At 38.8% G+C, this 19,360-nt stretch overlaps 1 protein-coding gene across 4 annotated transcripts in view; it reads right to left on the bottom strand.

Annotated features, from left to right (window-relative positions):
* ncoa2 (nuclear receptor coactivator 2) overlaps positions 1 to 19,360 on the bottom strand; it is a 97,785-nt gene that overhangs the window by 20,384 nt on the left and 58,041 nt on the right. For all 4 annotated transcript variants that reach the window (XM_073830372.1, XM_073830373.1, XM_073830375.1 and 1 more), the window contains exons 9-12: positions 19,171 to 19,318; positions 13,638 to 14,892; positions 5,389 to 5,584; positions 1,253 to 1,453 (exon numbers count right to left, since the gene is read on the bottom strand). In XM_073830372.1, coding sequence (XP_073686473.1) covers positions 1,253 to 1,453; positions 5,389 to 5,584; positions 13,638 to 14,892; positions 19,171 to 19,318 — 1,800 coding nt within the window. The remainder of the gene's footprint in view (positions 1 to 1,252; positions 1,454 to 5,388; positions 5,585 to 13,637; positions 14,893 to 19,170; positions 19,319 to 19,360) is intronic.

The raw sequence follows: 19,360 nt of genomic DNA, 5'->3' as shown, positions 1-19,360 counted from the left end.
GAGGATTGACCACAAGTTCTCAATGGGATTAAGATCTGGGGAGTTTCCAGGCCATGGACCCAAAATGTCAACGTTTTGGTCCCTGAGCCACTTAGTTATCACTTTTGCCTTATGGCACGGTGCTCCATCGTGCTGGAAAATGCATTGTTCTTCACCAAACTGTTGTTGGATTGTTGGAAGAAGTTGCTGTTGGAGGGTGTTTTGATACCATTCTTTATTCATGGCTGTGTTTTTGGGCAAAATTGTGAGTGAGCCCACTCCCTTGGATGAGAAGCAACCCCACACATGAATGGTCTCAGGATGCTTTACTGTTGGCATGACACAGGACTGATGGTAGCGCTTACCTTTTCTTCTCCAGACAAGCCTTTTTCCAGATGCCCCAAACAATCGGAAAGAGGCTTCATCTGAGAATATGACTTTGCCCCAGTCCTCAGCAGTCCATTCGCCATACTTTTTTGCAGAAGATCAATCTGTCCCTGATGTTTTTTTGGAGAGAAGTGGCTTCTTTGCTGCCCTCCTTGACACCAGGCCATCTTCCAAAAGTCTTGCTGCCATTCCTGAGCAAGCTCTGCACTGGTGGCACTCCGATCCCGCAGCTGAATCCTCTTTAGGAGACGATCCTGGCGCTTGCTGGACTTTCTTGGACGCCCTGAAGCCTTCTTAACAAGAACTGAACCTCTTTCCTTGAAGTTCTTGATGATCCTATAAATTGTTGATTTAGGTGCAATCTTAGTAGCCACAATATCCTTGCCTGTGAAGCCATTTTTATGCAATGCAATGATGGCTGCACGCGTTTCTTTGTAGGTCACCATGGTTAACAATGGAAGAACAATGATTTCAAGCATCACCCTCCTTTTAACATGTCAAGTCTGCCATTCTAACCCAATCAGCCTGACATAATGATCTCCAGCCTTGTGCTCGTCAACATTCTCACCTGAGTTAACAAGACGATTACTGAAATGATCTCAGCAGGTCCTTTAATGACAGCAATGAAATGCAGTGGAAAGTTTTTTTTGGGGATTAAGTTAATTTTCATGGCAAAGAAGGACTATGCAATTCATCTGATCACTCTTCATAACATTCTGGAGTATATGCAAATTGCTATTATAAAAACTTAAGCAGCAACTTTTCCAATTTCCAATATTTATGTAATTCTCAAAACTTTTGCCCACGACTGTACAGACAAACTTGACTGCTGTCTGCTGTCCTTTAATTTCTGTTACAGTGCATTTCTGACCCTAGTCAAACTCACCTGCATTGACCATGTTGGGCTGATTAGGCATGACACTGTGGTTTCCCATCATGCCTTGCTGCTGCATGATCGAGTAGGGACTGTTGTTCCTCATCAGAGGGTACTGACCCTGAGCGCCTTTAGCAGGCATGTTCATATCCAGAGATACGCTTCTGACCGGAGGAGCTCTGCCGGGCTGACCTGGTCGCGGACCCCCGAAATCTATGAATACACACATAGCAAATATCAATAAATGACAAAACTGAAAAAAAGTATTTAGTTAAATATATTTCAAATCAAATGTCATTTATTCCTGTGATGGCAAAGCTGTATTTACAGCAGCCATTACTCTTTAGTCTTCAGTGTCACATGATCCTCCAATATGCTAATATACTAGTCAGTGTTTAGCTCACGTAGCTCTGTGTAGCATTAGCTATTTCTAGCAGTGGTTGAGAGAGAATATCCACCACGCAGCTGAAATGATGCAGGTGAGAAACATTCGCCTCATGAGAAACTCATGTTCCACCTGCTAGAGTTTCGGTCAGCCTCTGGGCACACTTGAATAGTTTCAGGGTGTTTCACAAAAAATATGACAAGTAAATGTAAAGCACTCTGGGTTCACTTCATTTCCATGCTTGTGTAATTCTAAATATCTTTGCTGATGCACTGTGGCACTATTCGTGGACAGGAATTTTCCTCCTGCTGCTGTTTCCACCTTGTAAACGAATGCAAATAAAATCTAAGATTACTCAGTGAAACTCCTTGTAAACACACAAACACACATTTCGCACTTACTATTGGATACGCTTATGTCAGAGTTGGTTAAAGGTGACATACAGTTGTCCTAAAGGAAGTTGATTACACAACAAGGCAAAGCTCAAACCTTTGTGTGTTACATTGGTCTAATCTTACATGAGCGTTCAAGAGGGTGTGTGCATAAATATAAGCTATAAAGCAATTATATGACTTTATGTATACAAGCTAGCACACTTAGGAAGAACTTGCAATTTCTATGCATTGGTTCACTTGTTGTCTTTGTTGTCACTTCACTTTGTTGTCTTTTAAAGGTGCAGTACATTAGCAAAATCTAATGTGAAAAAGGTCCATTGTGCATTATATGTAGTGTTGTACAACATTGTTTTAGTGCCACGTTAAAAAAAATGAAAGATTTCGAGATTAAAATCGTAGTTTTTCAAAAATAAAGTTTAAATTATGAAAATAAAGTCGAAATATTTCGAGAATAAAGTCGGAATTACGAGAATAAAGTCGAAATATTATGAAAGTTAAGTCTAAATATTTAGAGAATAAAGTCGAAATTACGATGATAAAGTCAAAATATTTCAACAATAAAGTCAAAATGATGAGAATAAAGTCTAAATGTTATGAGAATTAAGTCACATTAGTAGCAATTACGAGATTAAAATTATAATACTTTGAGAGTATATTTTAGCCTTTTGTGTATGCAAAAGGTCCAGATTTGGAGCACCAGGAGATATTTCAAAGTCTCAGCTCTCGAAATCTGTTCATTGTGAAATACAAACAATTGGTGTATTACAATAATGTGCTTTTCACACTCTTTAATGTGTGAAGGTTTATGCGGCATGTCACCTTTCTGATTACAGACATTTGATTCATTAAATTGGGCTATATCGTTTTTTTCATTCCTTCTGATGTTCCTTCACATTTATATTGTACTATAAACTTGAAATGAGGAGGAAAAATGCATTTATAATTTGTATTTCCTATAGCGATTTATTGGTGGCGGTTGGCACGCTACAAATAATGAATAGAAGACGTTAAATATTATTTCCAATCATTTACTGTATTATACTGTGAATAAGACAGCTTGTTAATAGTCACTTATATACCTCAGAAAAGACAACAATAACACTTTTGTCAAAGAGTTGGAGTCCACTTCAACCTTTAGAACGTTTTATTGTCATTTTTAATTAAATGCATGCGAGGAATGAAAGACTGGATGCCACTGATGTTTTAGTGGAGTAGGTGGTTGAATTTTCACCAAAAAACAAACAAACAAACAAACAAAAATCCGTAATGAAAGGAATGTTTCATTGTAATCGAAAAGATGACTGATTCAAATGAATACAGCGATCTGTCCCGACACATTAAAGAGCGTGAAAATCACATTGTTTGTGTGATTGACAGATTTTAAAAGCTGAGACTTTGATTTATATTAAAAGTAGCAAAAGCACAAAGCTTATTGCTCTTATTGGGTGGCTGGCACACTAGAAATAGGCCTGATGAATGCAATCAAAGACGTGCAATATTATGTCCATGCATACTGTTCCTGCGGGTATAACACATGGTATGATTTCTGCTAATAATCCCACATATATTCAATTAAATTTTGGTGGCCTAGCAACTTCTACTGGTGCTCCCAATCCGGGACATTTGCATACGCAGGCTATACCCTCAGAATATTAGGGTATAACTTTTATTGCTACAATTTAATTCTGGTACTGGTAAGAAATATTTTGATTTATTGAGATGAAGCACAACTGACAGAAGTCAGCCCGGCGAATTTGCAAAACCAACCTGAATATGAGCAACTATTTTGCTTTCACAGAACTCCCTATTGTGCAGATTCTTATTGGATTCACTAGATTACACCTGATTTTTGCCTTGATTTACAGTCATATACGCAAATTGCCCACTATCAGTTATCTGATTTAAGTTGACCAATTACACAGAAAACTGTGCATTGTACAAAGGACACCGATTTTTCTTTTTTCAGCTTCAGACAGTGATTCCATTTAGCTGACGTTTGATATTTTGAGGCACACGTTGGGATTTGCCATAAATTTCCTAGAAATGTGGGCACATGTTTCTGCATGAGTTTGTTGTGTTTAGAACAACTTGAAAGTCTGGTAGTGTGTGATCCTCACAGGGCATTTACACAATGATACCTTTAAATAAAACCATCCATTTAACAGAAAACTTTTCATTCATTTTGTCCATACATTTATACAACAACTGAATTTTAGGCACCAAAATTTTAAAACAGTTTTTGAAAACAATACCAGCTTAAAATATTGAATGAGAAAAAAAAAATTGTAGTACAAAAAAAAACACCACCACCACCACGTTACAAAATTTAATGTTAAAAACGTTTAACGTCTGTTTCTCGGTTAAAAAAAGAAACCTGTTTGGTACATCAGTAGTATTTTGATTAGACAATAATGTGTTTAAACTTTCAAAAAACATTTTTACAGTTTTTTTACTGTCACTGTTTAAACGTTTATATTTTCAACAACAAATTTAAGTGGAAAAGAAATCACTAAAATATTTAAACTACATGAGGTGCAATCAAAATTTGAGTAAATTTGATTTATTAGTTGATTATTAAAAATAAATGAATATCTTTTATTAGTAGTAAGTAAATTTAATAAATTAATAGGTTTTTGAATAAAGTGTATTTTGGTTCTAAATACCAATTGATCAAAAGTAACCTCAAAAAGTAAAGCTTTGATGACTGAAAACCCATAAAATTCAATAGTTATAACTTAACTATATATATAAAAAAATATCAGCTGAATATAAGTTTAAATTATGACTGTCTTAAGTAATTATTTTGTAATAAATGTTTTCATTATTCATACTTGGCTTTAATAAACAGAATATTGATTACATTGTTAAAGTACTGCAACCATATCAAATAGTTCTTTCTTTCTTTTTAACCAAGAAAATGTCACTGGAATATCAAATCACATTTGATTTAAAGAAAAAAACTTTGTGGAGGAGATTTGCCTCCTTATTTCAGAACACCACCGAAACACCACTGCGTTATCGTCTCTGTGTAAACTACAAAAATGAGAATTTGTGAAAATGTGTGTCATGTGGTTAGTCTACAGTCATGTGCGCAGTGTTGCTTTACAAAGTGACAGCGCCAACTACTGGCCTGGCATGCATAATACAGCATTTTAGCCTGTACACAAAACCTTTTCGTTTTTAGTACATCTTTTACATCTGAACGTACCCTCAGTAGAATGCCAAGTGTTTTAATTTCTGTTCAGATTTCAGAAGTCGTGCACTGGATTCCAGCCACTGGATGAAAACTGTAGGAGAAAGTGCTTGTGTGTGTGTGTGTGTGTGTGTGTGTGTGTGTGTGTGTGTGTGTGTGTGCGTATATTACTCACTCTGTTGGCCCACAGCCTGTAGTGCTCTCTGTTGCTGGGGACCCATGCTGGCTCCGCCCTCTCCAGTCATCTGCAGGATGTCATTGATGATTGACTGCTTGTCCACGGCAGCAGGCAAAGACACAGGCCGGGAATCCGAGAACAGGCCCGGCTGACTGTTCTGTAGATCATCCAGAATATCATCCAGCTCGCTCGACTGCAAACACACAAGAGAATTCCTTTAGCTTTTCCATTCATTTTCATTAGTCTCATCAGTTTGAGATCAAAAATGTTAGTCAAGGTCAAATTTCTGGTGGGTTTTGGATGCACGTAAAAATAAAAAAAATACATGTTTTGTCCAACATACCAACGCATCTTATCACACATAACAACATTGTCACAAGGTTTGGTATCTCAGTCGTGTGGATTTAGACCTCAGCAGGGAAACGCTGGAGAGTTCGAAGTCTGCTTGCTGAAACACACCCCTCTCTCCCTCTCACATGTACACACACACAGGGCTGGAATCTAGGACACACTTCACATTGAGTTAAAGGAGGCTAGCTGAACACTACTCCATTTGCCATGCTTCAGTTACCATCTTTAAACCCTAGATTGCTTCTCCATCAGAGCAAGATCTTCTAAACACACGCTGGCAAACATGCTCTGGCTTTAAATACATCATCGATCCGCCTTCAAATCCTTTCATCTCCTTCATAAGCTTTTAAAAATATTTATTACCTCACAAATCTAAATGCACACTTGGCCGTAGCGTGGCCGCTACATTTCTGATCTATCTATTTGTAACATCTTCCCTAATGCATCACAACTTTTTTATTCTGACTTGAGCTTGACAAAGTCCAACTCAGCCAGTTTCAGATAACGAAACTTAAAGCAGTGCATTTCAGATAAACAACGTCGACTTGAAGATTCCGAACTGTACTTTTGCTTATCCAGAGCTGTCGTCATCGATCAGAAAAGACTAAAAATGCATACAACTTCTTTTAAATGACACTAAATAGATGCTAAATCAAGTGTGCCGTACACAAGCACTCTACTTTGGAGATATAAACATTCACGCTGGTTAATATATAGATCTAAGGCCAGTTCTGGAACTTTTAATAAACATGCGTTCATCTTTAAGTCACCACAAGGGGGCAGCACATGTAACATCTATATTACAACCAAAGCATAATACAGATCTATCTGTATGGATACGATCTATCTATCCATCTGTCTGTCTATCTATGATTTAGATGGCTTAAGATGTCTAGTTAGTTTAATTTCAGGACAGTGTGGCAGTGGATGAGAGTTCATGTGAGTGTTTAGAGGTTGTTGTGGTGGGTAATTGAGGTCAAAGGTCAAAGATCACATGCTGTATATGAATCTGTGGGTTGAAAGTTTGCCTTCATGCTGCATTGTCTGCAGTCTAATGAAGCCGTCGGCCTCTCCTGCCGTTGATTTGCGACTCAGTGTGCAGTGTGGAGGAAAAGCGCTGCACAAACAGGATGTGAGCGGAGAGGAGGAACTGCTTAATGAGGTCACTCTCCTTGTGTAGCACTAGGAAGCTCTTTTCCCAATCTCTCTCTCTCGCTCTCTCTTTTTCTCTCTCTCTCATCAGACACATAGATGCACACACACACACACACACACACACACACACTTGTGTGAGCACCACCTGTCCCTGGCTGCCCTCTTGAATCAAACCTGCTGCTGATTATTCACTGTCCATGCATCTCGCAGGCTGCTTGTTTCAGCCTTTCTCTCCTCCTCTTTCCAATTATCACTCCCTGGTCTCTCTCCTGTGTATTATCTGTGCGCGCTCGCTCAGTCCAGACAGGAAGGTGCCTGTGCATTAGCATGGATTCTTTATATCGCACTGAGCTGCACCTTCATGGATCACTCTCTCGCCAGTGGGAGCGCTGACGTCAGTGTGATGTTGAGCCAATAGTGGAAAAGCTCCCTGCGTGGAGATCTATGAGAGCTGTGTTTCTCATCAGCTACCAGAGCACTTACAGGAAAACTATCTGACATATTTCGCTATAATTTACACGTTTGGATGGTTGTTTTGGATGTGGGCAGTTGATAAATGACATGGCTGTGTAACTTTTACTGGTAACATCATGATTTTAAGTTGAATCGCATATGAATGGATAAGGGAAGGCGTATATTTAGAGGTTCTGTGAGTGGCAATAATTTATTTCTTTTTTTAAAATAAGTTTTTAGCATTTTAAATCACTCGTTGCAGTTCACTTTAACAGTTTTAAGTCATGACGATTCAAATTTATTAGGTCACAGGAACTGACTTTTTTATGTTCTTGAAAGAAGTCTCATTTATTTGAATAAAAATATAGTGAAACAGTATATTGTGAAATACTATTACAATTTAAAATAACCGTCTTCTATTTTATTATATTTTAAAATGTAATTCACTCATGTGAAAGCTGAATTTTAGCATCATTACTCTAGTCTTCAGTGTCACATGATCCTTCAGAAATCAGTTTAATATGCTGACTTGGTTCTCAAGAAAAATGTATCATCATTCTCAACATCAAAAAAAGTTGAACCATGGGTATTAAGACTTGTATGGCTTAAAATAATGTAAAGTATGTCTCTTACTGAAATATGTAGTAGAAAACCCATGAAAGATTTACGTTTTCTAAAAATTCCACATTGTTTTATACATATTTTGGACTATGAGGGGCGCCATTATTTTCGATTAAGCGAAATGGTTGCATTCGGTGAGCAACTGCCGCTATCTGTTGTTATTTTTACCTTAAACAACTTGAAATACACAACTAAAAAATAAAAACTGACACAATGCCAGATCGTGCGGCTTTTGGTTGTAATTTTCAGTCGAAGACCATCAAGAGAAGCGATGTAAGTCTTTACTGCTTTACTGCTTTAAGAGGAGAAAAGAATGGGAAGATGCCTGCGGACGAATAAAACTTGCTAAAGACTTGCATCTTTGTCCTCTCCACTTTAGTCCTGATGCCTTTGAGGCTTTTAGTAGACCACAGCTACTGAAAGAGCTTGCAAACGGCAGAGACAAGAAACGCTAGATGCCATCGTGGCAGGATGTAAACATCCCGACTGAAGGAGATTCTCAGTGCGATTTCACTCGATTTCCAGGTGTGTTTAGACTTATAAGCTTATGCTTACATCCATCTGCACCTGTAAGCTCTTTCAGTATCTGTGTTCATCGTATCAGTATTTTATTTGCTGAGTTTTGTTGCGGTAAAAATAGCAACAGGTAGTGTCAGTAGCTCACTGAGTGCAACTATTTCACGTCATCGCAATAATAGTGCCCCCATAGTCAAAAAATATGTATGAAACAATGTGGATTTCTTAAATAACGTAAATCTTTCATAGGTTTTGTACTACATATTACACAGTCTTAATACCTGGGGTTCCCTTTAAGTTTAGCTTTGAAGTTCATATATTGTTTCAATGCAATCATTTTTCAGAAAAATAATAAAGTAACACAACAACTGCTGCTATGCAGTACTGCAGTGGACCCCTGTGGTTGAGGACCCCCTGATGAAGAGCCCTAAGGATATGCTATGAATGCCAAACTGCAACTGTTTATTTCAGTCTCAGTATGAAATAAGATGTAATTGCTGGTTTGATGGGACGGAGGGCAGTTAGTTGTGTAGACAGGAGCAGGACCAAGGGGGTAAGAGGGGTTACAGGGTTAATTGGTACACTGAGGAACCACCAATGAAGCGACAATGTCAGGGTTGGGACAGCTGTCTACACCGCTTGTGTGTGTGTATGTGCGTGCAACCGAGGAATGGTGTCAGGGTGCCGATTAGAGCTCTGTGAGGGGTTGGGAAGGGCAGAGAAGTGACACCCTATCCTGAGTCACACTTCCTGCTACAGAGACACAAACATGCACCTCCGCAAGCGCATCAGACTGTAACAAACACACAAAGCACATCTATAGAAGCACACTCTGGGAAAGACAAACCAGCACCACCACAAATAGAAACGCTAAAATCTTTCTCTGTATGAGTATGCAGAGCGCAAAAAAACAAAAAAAAACAAAACAAAAAAAAAACAGGCTGCTTAGCTGTCTGCTTATTCAAACTCTTTGGTTTTTCAGCATTTTTGTGTATTTGAATCCAACAATGACTGTATGATTTTGAGATCCATCCTTTCACACTGAGGACAACTGAGGGACTCATATGCAACTGTCACAGAAGGTTCAAACGCTCACTGATGCTTCAGAAGGAAACACGATGCATTAAGAGCCAGGGGGTGAAAACTTTTGGAATTTGAAGATCAGGGTAAACTTAACTTATTTTGTCTTCGGGGAAACATGCAAGTATCTTTTTTTAGCTTCTGAATGGCAGCACTAAATGAAAAACAGTATGATATTTAGGTGAAATAAGAAAAATGTACACATCTTCATTCTGTTTAAAAGTATTCACCCCCACTCTTAATGCATTGTTTCTCCTTCTGAAGCATCAGTGAGCATTTGAGCCTTCTGTAATAATCCCTCAGTTGTCCTCAGTGTGAAAAGATGGATCTCAAAATCATAGTCATTGTTCGAAAGGGTTCAAATACACAAAAATGCTGAAACACCAAAGAATTTGTGGGACCTGAAGGATTTTTCTGAAAAACAGCAGGCAGTTTAACTGACTATCAAGAGACTCATGAACAATTACCACAAAAAAAAAAAAAAACCCCAGATGTGGACCATTCAGGTAAAAACAGTATTAAGAATCAAGTGTATGAAAACTTTTGAACAGGATCATTTTCATAAATATAACTATTATTTCCTCTTGTGGACTAGATGTTAACGTCTTTCATGTGAAATATCTTATTCAGGTCAGTACTAAATAAAAAATAACATGCATTTTGTGTGATTCTGCAAGGTGTATGTAAACTTTTAACCTCAACTGTATGTATCACACAATAGCTTGCACACTGTGCATTCCATTTCGAACACAGCCTTTCTCTGAGTTCGTTGCAATGCATTATGGGACTGCCTTCTCCATGAAGTATGCATGAGATGCAAATCTGGTCAAAACAAGCTGTCTTATAAGACATCGTAATGTCGCTGCCTACCTTTTAGAACAGTGTTTGCATCTTAACTGTGCTTATGATGCTGTAAAATCGCTGTTTAGCTCCGCAGCTGTTTTGAAACAGAGCTAGAGAGATGCAAACTGGGACATACAGGATGTAAAAGAGACTGTGAGAGATTGAATGATCAATAGGGTGAGTGAAAGAGAGCGAGAGAGAGAGAGAGAAACAGAGGGATTGATATATCAGTGAACAGAGTGACTGAAGCCACCACAGCTGCCTGGGTGACAACAATATGTGCATCTGGGTCATTTCTACCGTCTGTCATAAAAACTGCATTATTGAAACCCTGTCCAGAGCCATCGAAAGCCTTTAATTGCAAGCCAACTGTGAAAATGACCTTGAGCACTGAACTGCACTGGTGAAAGTCAGGAGTGCACGGGACAAGCTTCACGTGCTCAGAAGCACAGTGTCAGTGAAGACTCCTTGAGTCTTGCTCTCTGGCATCATGACCTTTCATACACATCCCTGTTTCTCTTCAGTCTCAACTGTAGCTTTATCACACCAGCCTGCTGGTTCATCCAAAAATGATAATTCTGTCATAATTACTCACTCTCATGTCGTTCCAAACCCGTAGGACCTTTGTTCATCTTCAGAACACACAAGGGGGTGAGCACATCATCTGTAAATTTTTGTTTTGAAGGTGAACTACTTTTTAAGTGAACTACTTTTTAAGCACAATAACACACACAGCAAAATATTGTCTAAATATTGTTATCAATGAAATCCCAGAAAATATCAAGATACTATTTTTTGTCATCCCTACTAATGGGTTTGGAATGACATGAGGATGAGTAATGACAGAATTTTGATTTCTGCGTGAACTATCCTTTTAAATATGACACTACCATACTACAATTTTTTGCACTATTCTGCACTATTGTAGAGACTTTTTTCATGTACATTAAAACCCAATTTTATTGACCCTAAACTTTTGAACGGCAGTGTACATGCCTTCGATTTTGTTCAAAACCAATATTGTCTAGGTAGGCATCTCACAAGGGATTGTTCCTCCCTCTCCAGTCCCGCCACATTTCATCCTCCTCTCTCCCGCATCCTCACTAATTCAGTTTTTTCCTTCAGTCTTCCGTTTTTCTGCGCGTGTGCTCGAGCATCTCCGCCATCGCTCTTCCTGTCCTGCTGTGGCCTCCCTGCTCTGTAAATCACTGTACTTGATGTTCTCAATGGCGCTGTCGTGGAGACCGTGAGGTCAGAGGTTCCTCACTAGCGGAACTCTGGGTCTTTTCCTGGTAACCGAGGGACGCCGAGGTCATTGTGCTAACAGGCTAACAGCAGCAGCTTCCCGAGACCGCTGCTTTGATTTGACAACTATGACTCAATTTGTGGCTCAATCAACAGCTTTTAAAAGAGGCCCGGGAGGCCCAATGAGCACAAACACACACATACAGGATAATCTCTCTATTCTGTTGCCTGGCCCCAGACGCTTCCCTAACTTTACCAGGCTTGATTGGTGCCCGGTGCCAGCTCTGTAGGGCATGTGCCAACCGCTGCGCCAGATGAGATGCACTGAGCACCACCGAGACGCCTTTTTTCAAATGTCACAGAGCTGCTTCTGAGAAAGTCCTGCCAGTTTCCCACAGAATCGACTTCCTGTGACAGAGCTCTCACTTTCCCTTTCTCTCTCGCTCTCTCTTTCTCTCTCTCCAGCTGGCTGAGTCATTTATATCCCTGCTGTTACCATACTGCCTCGATCTGGGGCTTCATTGGCCGGTTTATAAATCTGTTGTTTGCTCTACTTTCACACCCAAATAGAGAGAAATGCAAAAAGAGATACAGAGAGGAAAGAAAAGGATGCATACATTCTAACAATACAGCAACAAACTGAAAAGAAGGCGATAAGATCGTTTGAATGTGTTGATATCAGTTGTCATATCGGTTATTACTGCGTGAGAATTCACAACACTGGCTGCCGACCTTTCCGACATGCAGTACTTCTCATAACTAACCCAAACAATCATTACCAACACCCACTAATGACGAATCATTCCTGCATTTCATCAGAGTGACATCACAATTCAACAACAAATGTGAAACCAGTAGGTTCGATTCAGGTGGTGTTTTGCACATAAACTCTCAGTACTTTCTGTTAAGTTAAGCTCTATTGACAGCATGCTATCAGTTACCGCAGAAAACACTTTAACAATGCATTTACAATCTAAAAAAAAAGAATATACAGTATAAACTACAGTGTATACATATTTTCTTTTGGACTTGTATTATCCCACAATGGAACCCTCCAAATAATAGTAAGAATAATAAAATAATAATAATAATAATAAAAACAAACAAACATGACAATAGTAATTTAGATGAAAAAAACGAATTCAGATGATGCTATTTTCTATAATGTTTTATAACAGGCTACTTATTTGCTCCCTTTTCAAAACAAACAAACAAACAAAAAAAAAACAGGCTATTATTTGATCCTTTTTAAAACAAAACAAAACACACCATTATTAGATCCCTTTTCAAAACAAAACAAAGTGAAACGAAACAGCCAATATTTTCTTCCTTAAAAAAAAACAAAAAAAAACGAAAGAGGCTGTTCTTTGCACCCTTTTTAAAACAAAAACTAAACGAAAGAGGCTGTTCTTTGCGCCCTTTTCAAATCAAAAAACAAAACAAAACAAAAAAGGCTGTTCTGTTTTAAACAACCCCCCTCCCCCCAAAAAACTAAACAGTCTATTATTTGCTCCCTTTTCAAAACAAAATTGCAAAACAAAACAAAAATGGTTATTACTAGATAAAAACAAAACCTAAATGAAACAAAACAGGCTATTATTTGCTCCCCTTTTTTACACAAAAACAAAAAACAGGCTATTATTTGCTCTCTTTTCAAAACAAAAACAAAACAAAACAAAACAAAACAAAAACAAATACAAAAGAGGCTGTCTTTGCTCCCTTTAAAAAAAAAAAAGCTATTATTTGCTCCCTTTTCAAAGTGAAAAACAAAACTAACAAAACGAAAGAGGTTATTATTTGCTCCCTTTCCAAAACAAACAAACAAAACAAAACGGCTATTATTTGCTTCCATTTCAAAACAAAAACAAAACCAATGCATTGTGTCAGTGAGGTACGTCTCAGAATGTTTTTCTGTAGTAATATAGAGCTTAACCTATAATAAATATTTCTTGGTATATTGGCAGTTTGGCGCCATCACTTACCGGATCCACACGGTCGTAGCCGCCGTCAGTTTTCTCCGTCTTAATTCCTGACATCTTACCGCCCTCCACTTTTATTTCTCCAGGTTCCATCTTGATGCCTTTATCCTTGAGTACATTATCATCTTTATCCAGTAGGTAGCGTAGCAGGGCGTTATCCTTCTTCTTGGGGCTGACGGGCTCTTGTTTAATGGCCAGTTCGGCCACACTGGCCGCCCCACCTGCAGAATCCTGACACAGCTCCTTCCCCGTGGCCTCGGCTGTGAGTTTGGCCAGGTCGACGGGCGACGAGCTGTTCTGGAGAAGTCTATGAAGGATCTTGTGCTTCTCCTTCAGGGAGGTAGCATGTGACCCGACTCCAGATTGAGCGCCCATGCCGCCGTTCCCTGGGCCGCCAGCGGGGTCCTTACACCCAGGATCTCCACCACCCATTGGAGGGGGTGAGGTGGACTCGATAGGCTCAGTTTTAGTAGTGAGGAGCTGCAGGAGTTTAGTATGGCCTTTGTTGTCACGTAGCCGGTTCTGTGGATCATTGGCATCTGGGTTGTTAAACTGGCCGAGGTTGCCCTTCTCATCTCTCAGCTCATCGTCTTGCCCGCCGTTACCTTGCTCTGATTGGTTCTGCTCTCCGAATGACTCTGAGGCTCCCATTTTGTTTAGCATGTGAAGATTGACACCCACTCCAGCTGGTGACCCCAACTTCCTGTCGGGTGATCCCAGCGATTGGCCGTGACTCACCCCGTGGCACTCACTAAGTGCCTGGAGGGCGTTAAGGGAACTGCTTGTGTAACCATGATTACCGCCTGTTCCCCCATTGCCACCTGTACTGCTAGAGCACATGCTCGCAGGTGAATGTAAGCTGCCTGCTGGGGAGAACTGCGGAGGGGGCAAGCGTGGAGACCCTGCCACTCCAGGACTGGCTCGGTGGCGTGGAGAAAGCATGCCTGGACTGCCCTGAGACGGGCTGCTCAACTTCAGCGGATAGCCACTGCCCTGAGGGGTGGCCGCCTGCATGGTTGCCGCATGGCTCATGGTTCCCGGACAGCCGAAACGGTGGCCTTGTACTGGGCCGATGGCGCCGGGCTCCTTCTGGCCACCAGGGGAAGGGAAAGTGGATGTGTTGCTGCTGACCGTGGCATCCTGCCCCTGTGGGGCACCAGAGGAGCCTGCTGTGTTGGGAGAGCTCATGGGGTTCATGGTTTTGCCCATATTCTGAGCATTTCCGAGATCAGGGTTCATGCCGCAGACAGGTTGCTCCCTAAAACAGAAAAAAACAGATGTTTAAAATTGCTAATAGATTTTCTAAAGAGCTAATAATGATGCAACAAACATGCCAGACACACAGAACAAACATAGTTTTATCCCCCTTATTTTTTCCGTAAGAGCGGATGCGGCCATTTGTAAAATTAATGTGTCAGGCTTCTGGTGTCATTCGCTTCCAGATATTTTTATCTATGCAAAAACAGTTTGTTTTGCTACTTGATATTGCAAACTGGCATTTCTTACCACATTATTTTAATGTGGTAATGTATTATCTTAAATGTACTGCAAACAGTTTTACTGTTTACTGTACTTTGTACTTCTTGTTATTTCGCTACCGCGGCTAATGATCTGGAAGTCTTGTACATTCATAGAAAATGGCGTACTTCCAGGTTGAAAAATAAGATATATACACAAAAAAGAATTTAACAATTACAATCTTGATGCATGATGAAGATAAAATTAATAATTAGTGAACATAAAGGTCATTGTTACTATTGTGAACCAGAACTATAATAAAAAAAATTCTATAATTGAATTTGTCATTGAAATAACGCTTAAATAAAAAATAAAAATATGATAAAATATAGGTATGCAGTTGAAATTAGCAGCTGAAAATAGAATTTACAGATTTTGAGCCAATTTTACTCATTTTTCAGCCAAGTGCATCCAGATTCCACTATCATTAAAATTGAGTTAAATTAAAGTCGTACAAAATTATTTTATATTATTTAATAACATAATAAATAATTATTAAAAAGCCTTTTTGGTTTCGGTTTTCGGCCAAGTGCATTCGGATTTCAGTAAAATAATAATAAAAAAATAAATAAATTTAGGTACTAAAATTAAAACTGCAATAAACTAAATTAAAATAACATAAAAATAATTTAAAAAATTAAAAATGGAAATCAAATACACATATAAAAAGCTTATTTAAATTATTATTAAATATTGTAATAGTATATAAATAAATAGGTGTCAATTATAAGCATTAGTTAATGTATTAATGAACGCACATAATCTTTGATAATGTTAGTTAATAAAAATACAGTCATTGTTTTGGATGTTAGTTCACCATGCAATTAACATTAACTTAGATTAACAAATGCTGTAGTATTGTTCATTCTTAGTTAATATTAACTAATGTAGTTAACGATGGTTAACTATTGTTAACTAATGAACCTTATTTTAAAAAACTTTACCCATAATACTAAAATAAGCCATTTGAACAAACCTTTAATATTTTTTTTGTAATTAATAATTAATAATTAATAATCTTTTGGTACATATCCAATCTTAGGCCATTTAACATGCAAAAAAAAAAAAAAAAAAAAAACACCTTAGACTAACACTGAAAGAGGGACCCAAAGGGGCCATTAAGAAATCACCTAGCAACCACCCAGAACACAACCATTTATCAAATATGCTAAAAACACTTAGCAACCTCATATCAATGCCCATGCGACAATTCCCTGGCATAGTTTTAATACCGTGGAAAAAAACTGTGTTTAATTACTGTAAAATGAATGAGACATTAAACAAGAAGAAGTGAGAGGAAAAAAAGGCAGTAAAAACAAAAACAGAAAACAATGCCTCAGTTCAGTTCAGGCAGGGCATGGCTGTCTCACCAGGCTGGCACGTGCTATTGTTGACAATGGAGTTTTAATTGTGATTCAAGGAATTAATATTGATTTCCAAGTAAATTCTATTGAAACTATTTCATTACATTAATCCAGTGCAGTCATTTGTTAAATTAATCTCATAGTCAGGAAGCGGTTCTTCAAACGCTCCAAACAAGGAATCCGAGAAAAGAGCTTAAGCGAAATTTCAGGAATGGCTTAATTAACTAAAGTATGTTTCGGCGGAGAAGGTTAAAAGAGGGGAACGAATTGTTATCAAAGAAAAACAGCACTGCTCATCCCTCAAAACAAGCCACGGGACAGAGCAAACGAGTGGCTGTGCTGTCGTATCCCCCTCTAATGTAACAATCACCTCGGGGTATAAAGCTTTTAGCAAGCTACGTACTAAAAACTCGCTCGGAGCTGATAAATGCATAGAGATGCCTTTGTTCGGGGCATGCAGGATGAATCCATGGTCAAGCTATACTGTGTGGTATTGTGCTGGAGATGCTGTGCTTTAAGACAGCCACCCTCCCGCTGTGAGCTCACTCTGGGTTTAATGTTTATCTGTGCTCGACACCCCAGCCTAACACTGCTGCTATTGTCTCAGAAAGCAAACCGGTGTTCCTCCCTCGCATGCTGTGAGAGAGATAGAAACTCTGTAGCTAACATATGAAACTGTGTTCACAACTGCCTGCTGTGGATCCGAGCTTTACTAAGCTATACACTCCAAACCATTCGATTTTGTGTGAAACTATGATATCTGACTTTATCTAAATATGCTCTAAAGGAAAAAAAAAAAGCTTTATTTTGTACCAAACTTGCATGAATTTCTTCTGTGAAACAGAAAAGAAGAAATTCATAAGAATACTCTGGTTGACCTTTTCCGTTACCAAAGCTTTAAAGATTCCAAAAGTATGTAAAGCATCATAAAAGCGGTTTATATAAATTCTGAGTATTTTCATAAGAAGGGATGTACCAGTAACGGTATCGATATTATCGTGGTCACTTAACGATAAGAAACATTAGGTCTTCTGGGCAAAAACTGTAGTTTTCAAAAGATATTTAAGGGAGTAGTTCATTTTCAGAACAAAAATTTCCCCCTTGTCATCCAAGATGTTCATGTCTTTCTTTCTTCAATTGTAAAGTAATTATGTTTTTGAGGAAAACAGTTCAGGATTTCTCCCCATATAATGGACTTCTATGGTGCCCCCGAGTTTGAACTTCCAAAATGCAGCTTCTAAGGGCGCAGCCAAGGAAGAAGAGTCTTATCTAGCAAAACGATCGGTTATTTTCTAAAAACATTTACAATTGATATACTTTTTAATTTCTACACAGAGTACACACAGAGCTAGACATATGAGCATTCGAGGTTAAAAAGTATATAAATTGTAAATGTTTTTAGAAAATAACCGATTTTTTTGCTAGACCCTTCTTTCCTCGGCTGTGATCGTTTAGAGCCGTTTAGAGCCATTTAAAGCTGCATTTTGGAAGTTCAAACTCGGGGGCACCATAGAAGTCTATTATTTGGAGAGAAATTTCTTTACGAATGAAGAAAGAAAGACATGAACATCTTGGATGACAAGGGAGTGAGTCTTCGACCCACGTTCAAGTTAGTACCATAAAGCTGCTATTTTTATTTTCTTTGCGCAGAAAACGTATTCTCATAGCTTCATAAAATTAGGGCTGAGCCACAGATGTCAGATGAAGTATTTTAATGATGTCCTTACTACCTTTCTGGGCCTTGAACATGTTAATTGTGTTGCTGTCTATGCAGGGTCAAAGCTCTCAGATTTCATCAAATATCTTAATTTGTGTTCCGAAGATGAACAAGGTCTTATGGGTTTGGAACGACATGAGGGTGAGTAATTAATGACAGAATTTACACACTTAGGTCAAATCAGTGAGTCTGTGAGTTGAATTTAAAAACCAGATCAGTCTAATTCAGTGTTCATTTGTAAAACAGACCAATGATTCGCTCAAAAGAATGACTCATTCACAAATTAGACATTGCTATGTCTCCCATGAACTCTCGTGAAAAATGAGAGATGATTTACTAATTTATTTTTGGTCTGTTCCTCACAGAAACCCATTGTATGGTTTCAGAACACTTGATTCTTCTGCATTATTTATAAAGCTTGCAGCTCCAGATGCACTGGAGAGGAACTAACAATCTTCATTTTTGGGTGAACTATCCCTTTAAAGTTGGAATCATTTGTATTCCATTACTCTATACTTAATTAAATCAGCAATTAAATTCTGAGGAATTATCAAGGGTGAAAAAGCTTGTTTGCCAATGCGTAGCTGTGGAAGTCGAGGGAGTCGTGTTATTCTTGGTTCTGATGGAATGTTTAGAGACCAGTGTCGGGCCTCTGGGAAAACACAGTCGGATATTCTCACATGACAGACAGTGAGATTTCAGTATATGGTCATTAACTGGGCTTGTCAGAACTAGAAAGTGTGTGTTTCGACTGACTGCTCACACACGGACAGGAAACATTGAGAAGAGGGTCAAAAATGACTCAATCACTTACTCATGTGGGCAGTTCATAAAATACACCATTGCATTTACATTAAAAACACTGATTCAGACATAAACAGAGACTAAACATCTCAAGTGCAGGCACTCATAGCTTGTGTGGCTTGGTAGCGGGTACCTTTGTAAAATATGCAGTGACATGTAGAGCTGTGGCTCGTTGGTAGCAGGTGACCGAACCAGTTTGCTCTTGGTGTGAGCTGAGACTATGGTCCCGTCGGACAGGGAAAACCGGTAGATGGGACTAAACGCCTGCCCATGCCTTAACACTGCAAAACAACACACCCACAGGATTAGAACAGCAAAATTTG

The sequence above is a fragment of the Garra rufa genome, chromosome 24 (genome assembly GCF_049309525.1).
Source record: "Garra rufa chromosome 24, GarRuf1.0, whole genome shotgun sequence".
NCBI classification, from domain to species: Eukaryota; Metazoa; Chordata; class Actinopteri; order Cypriniformes; family Cyprinidae; genus Garra; species Garra rufa.
The sequence above is the reverse complement of the archived record's forward strand: the minus strand, read 5'-3'. Positions and strand labels throughout refer to the sequence as shown.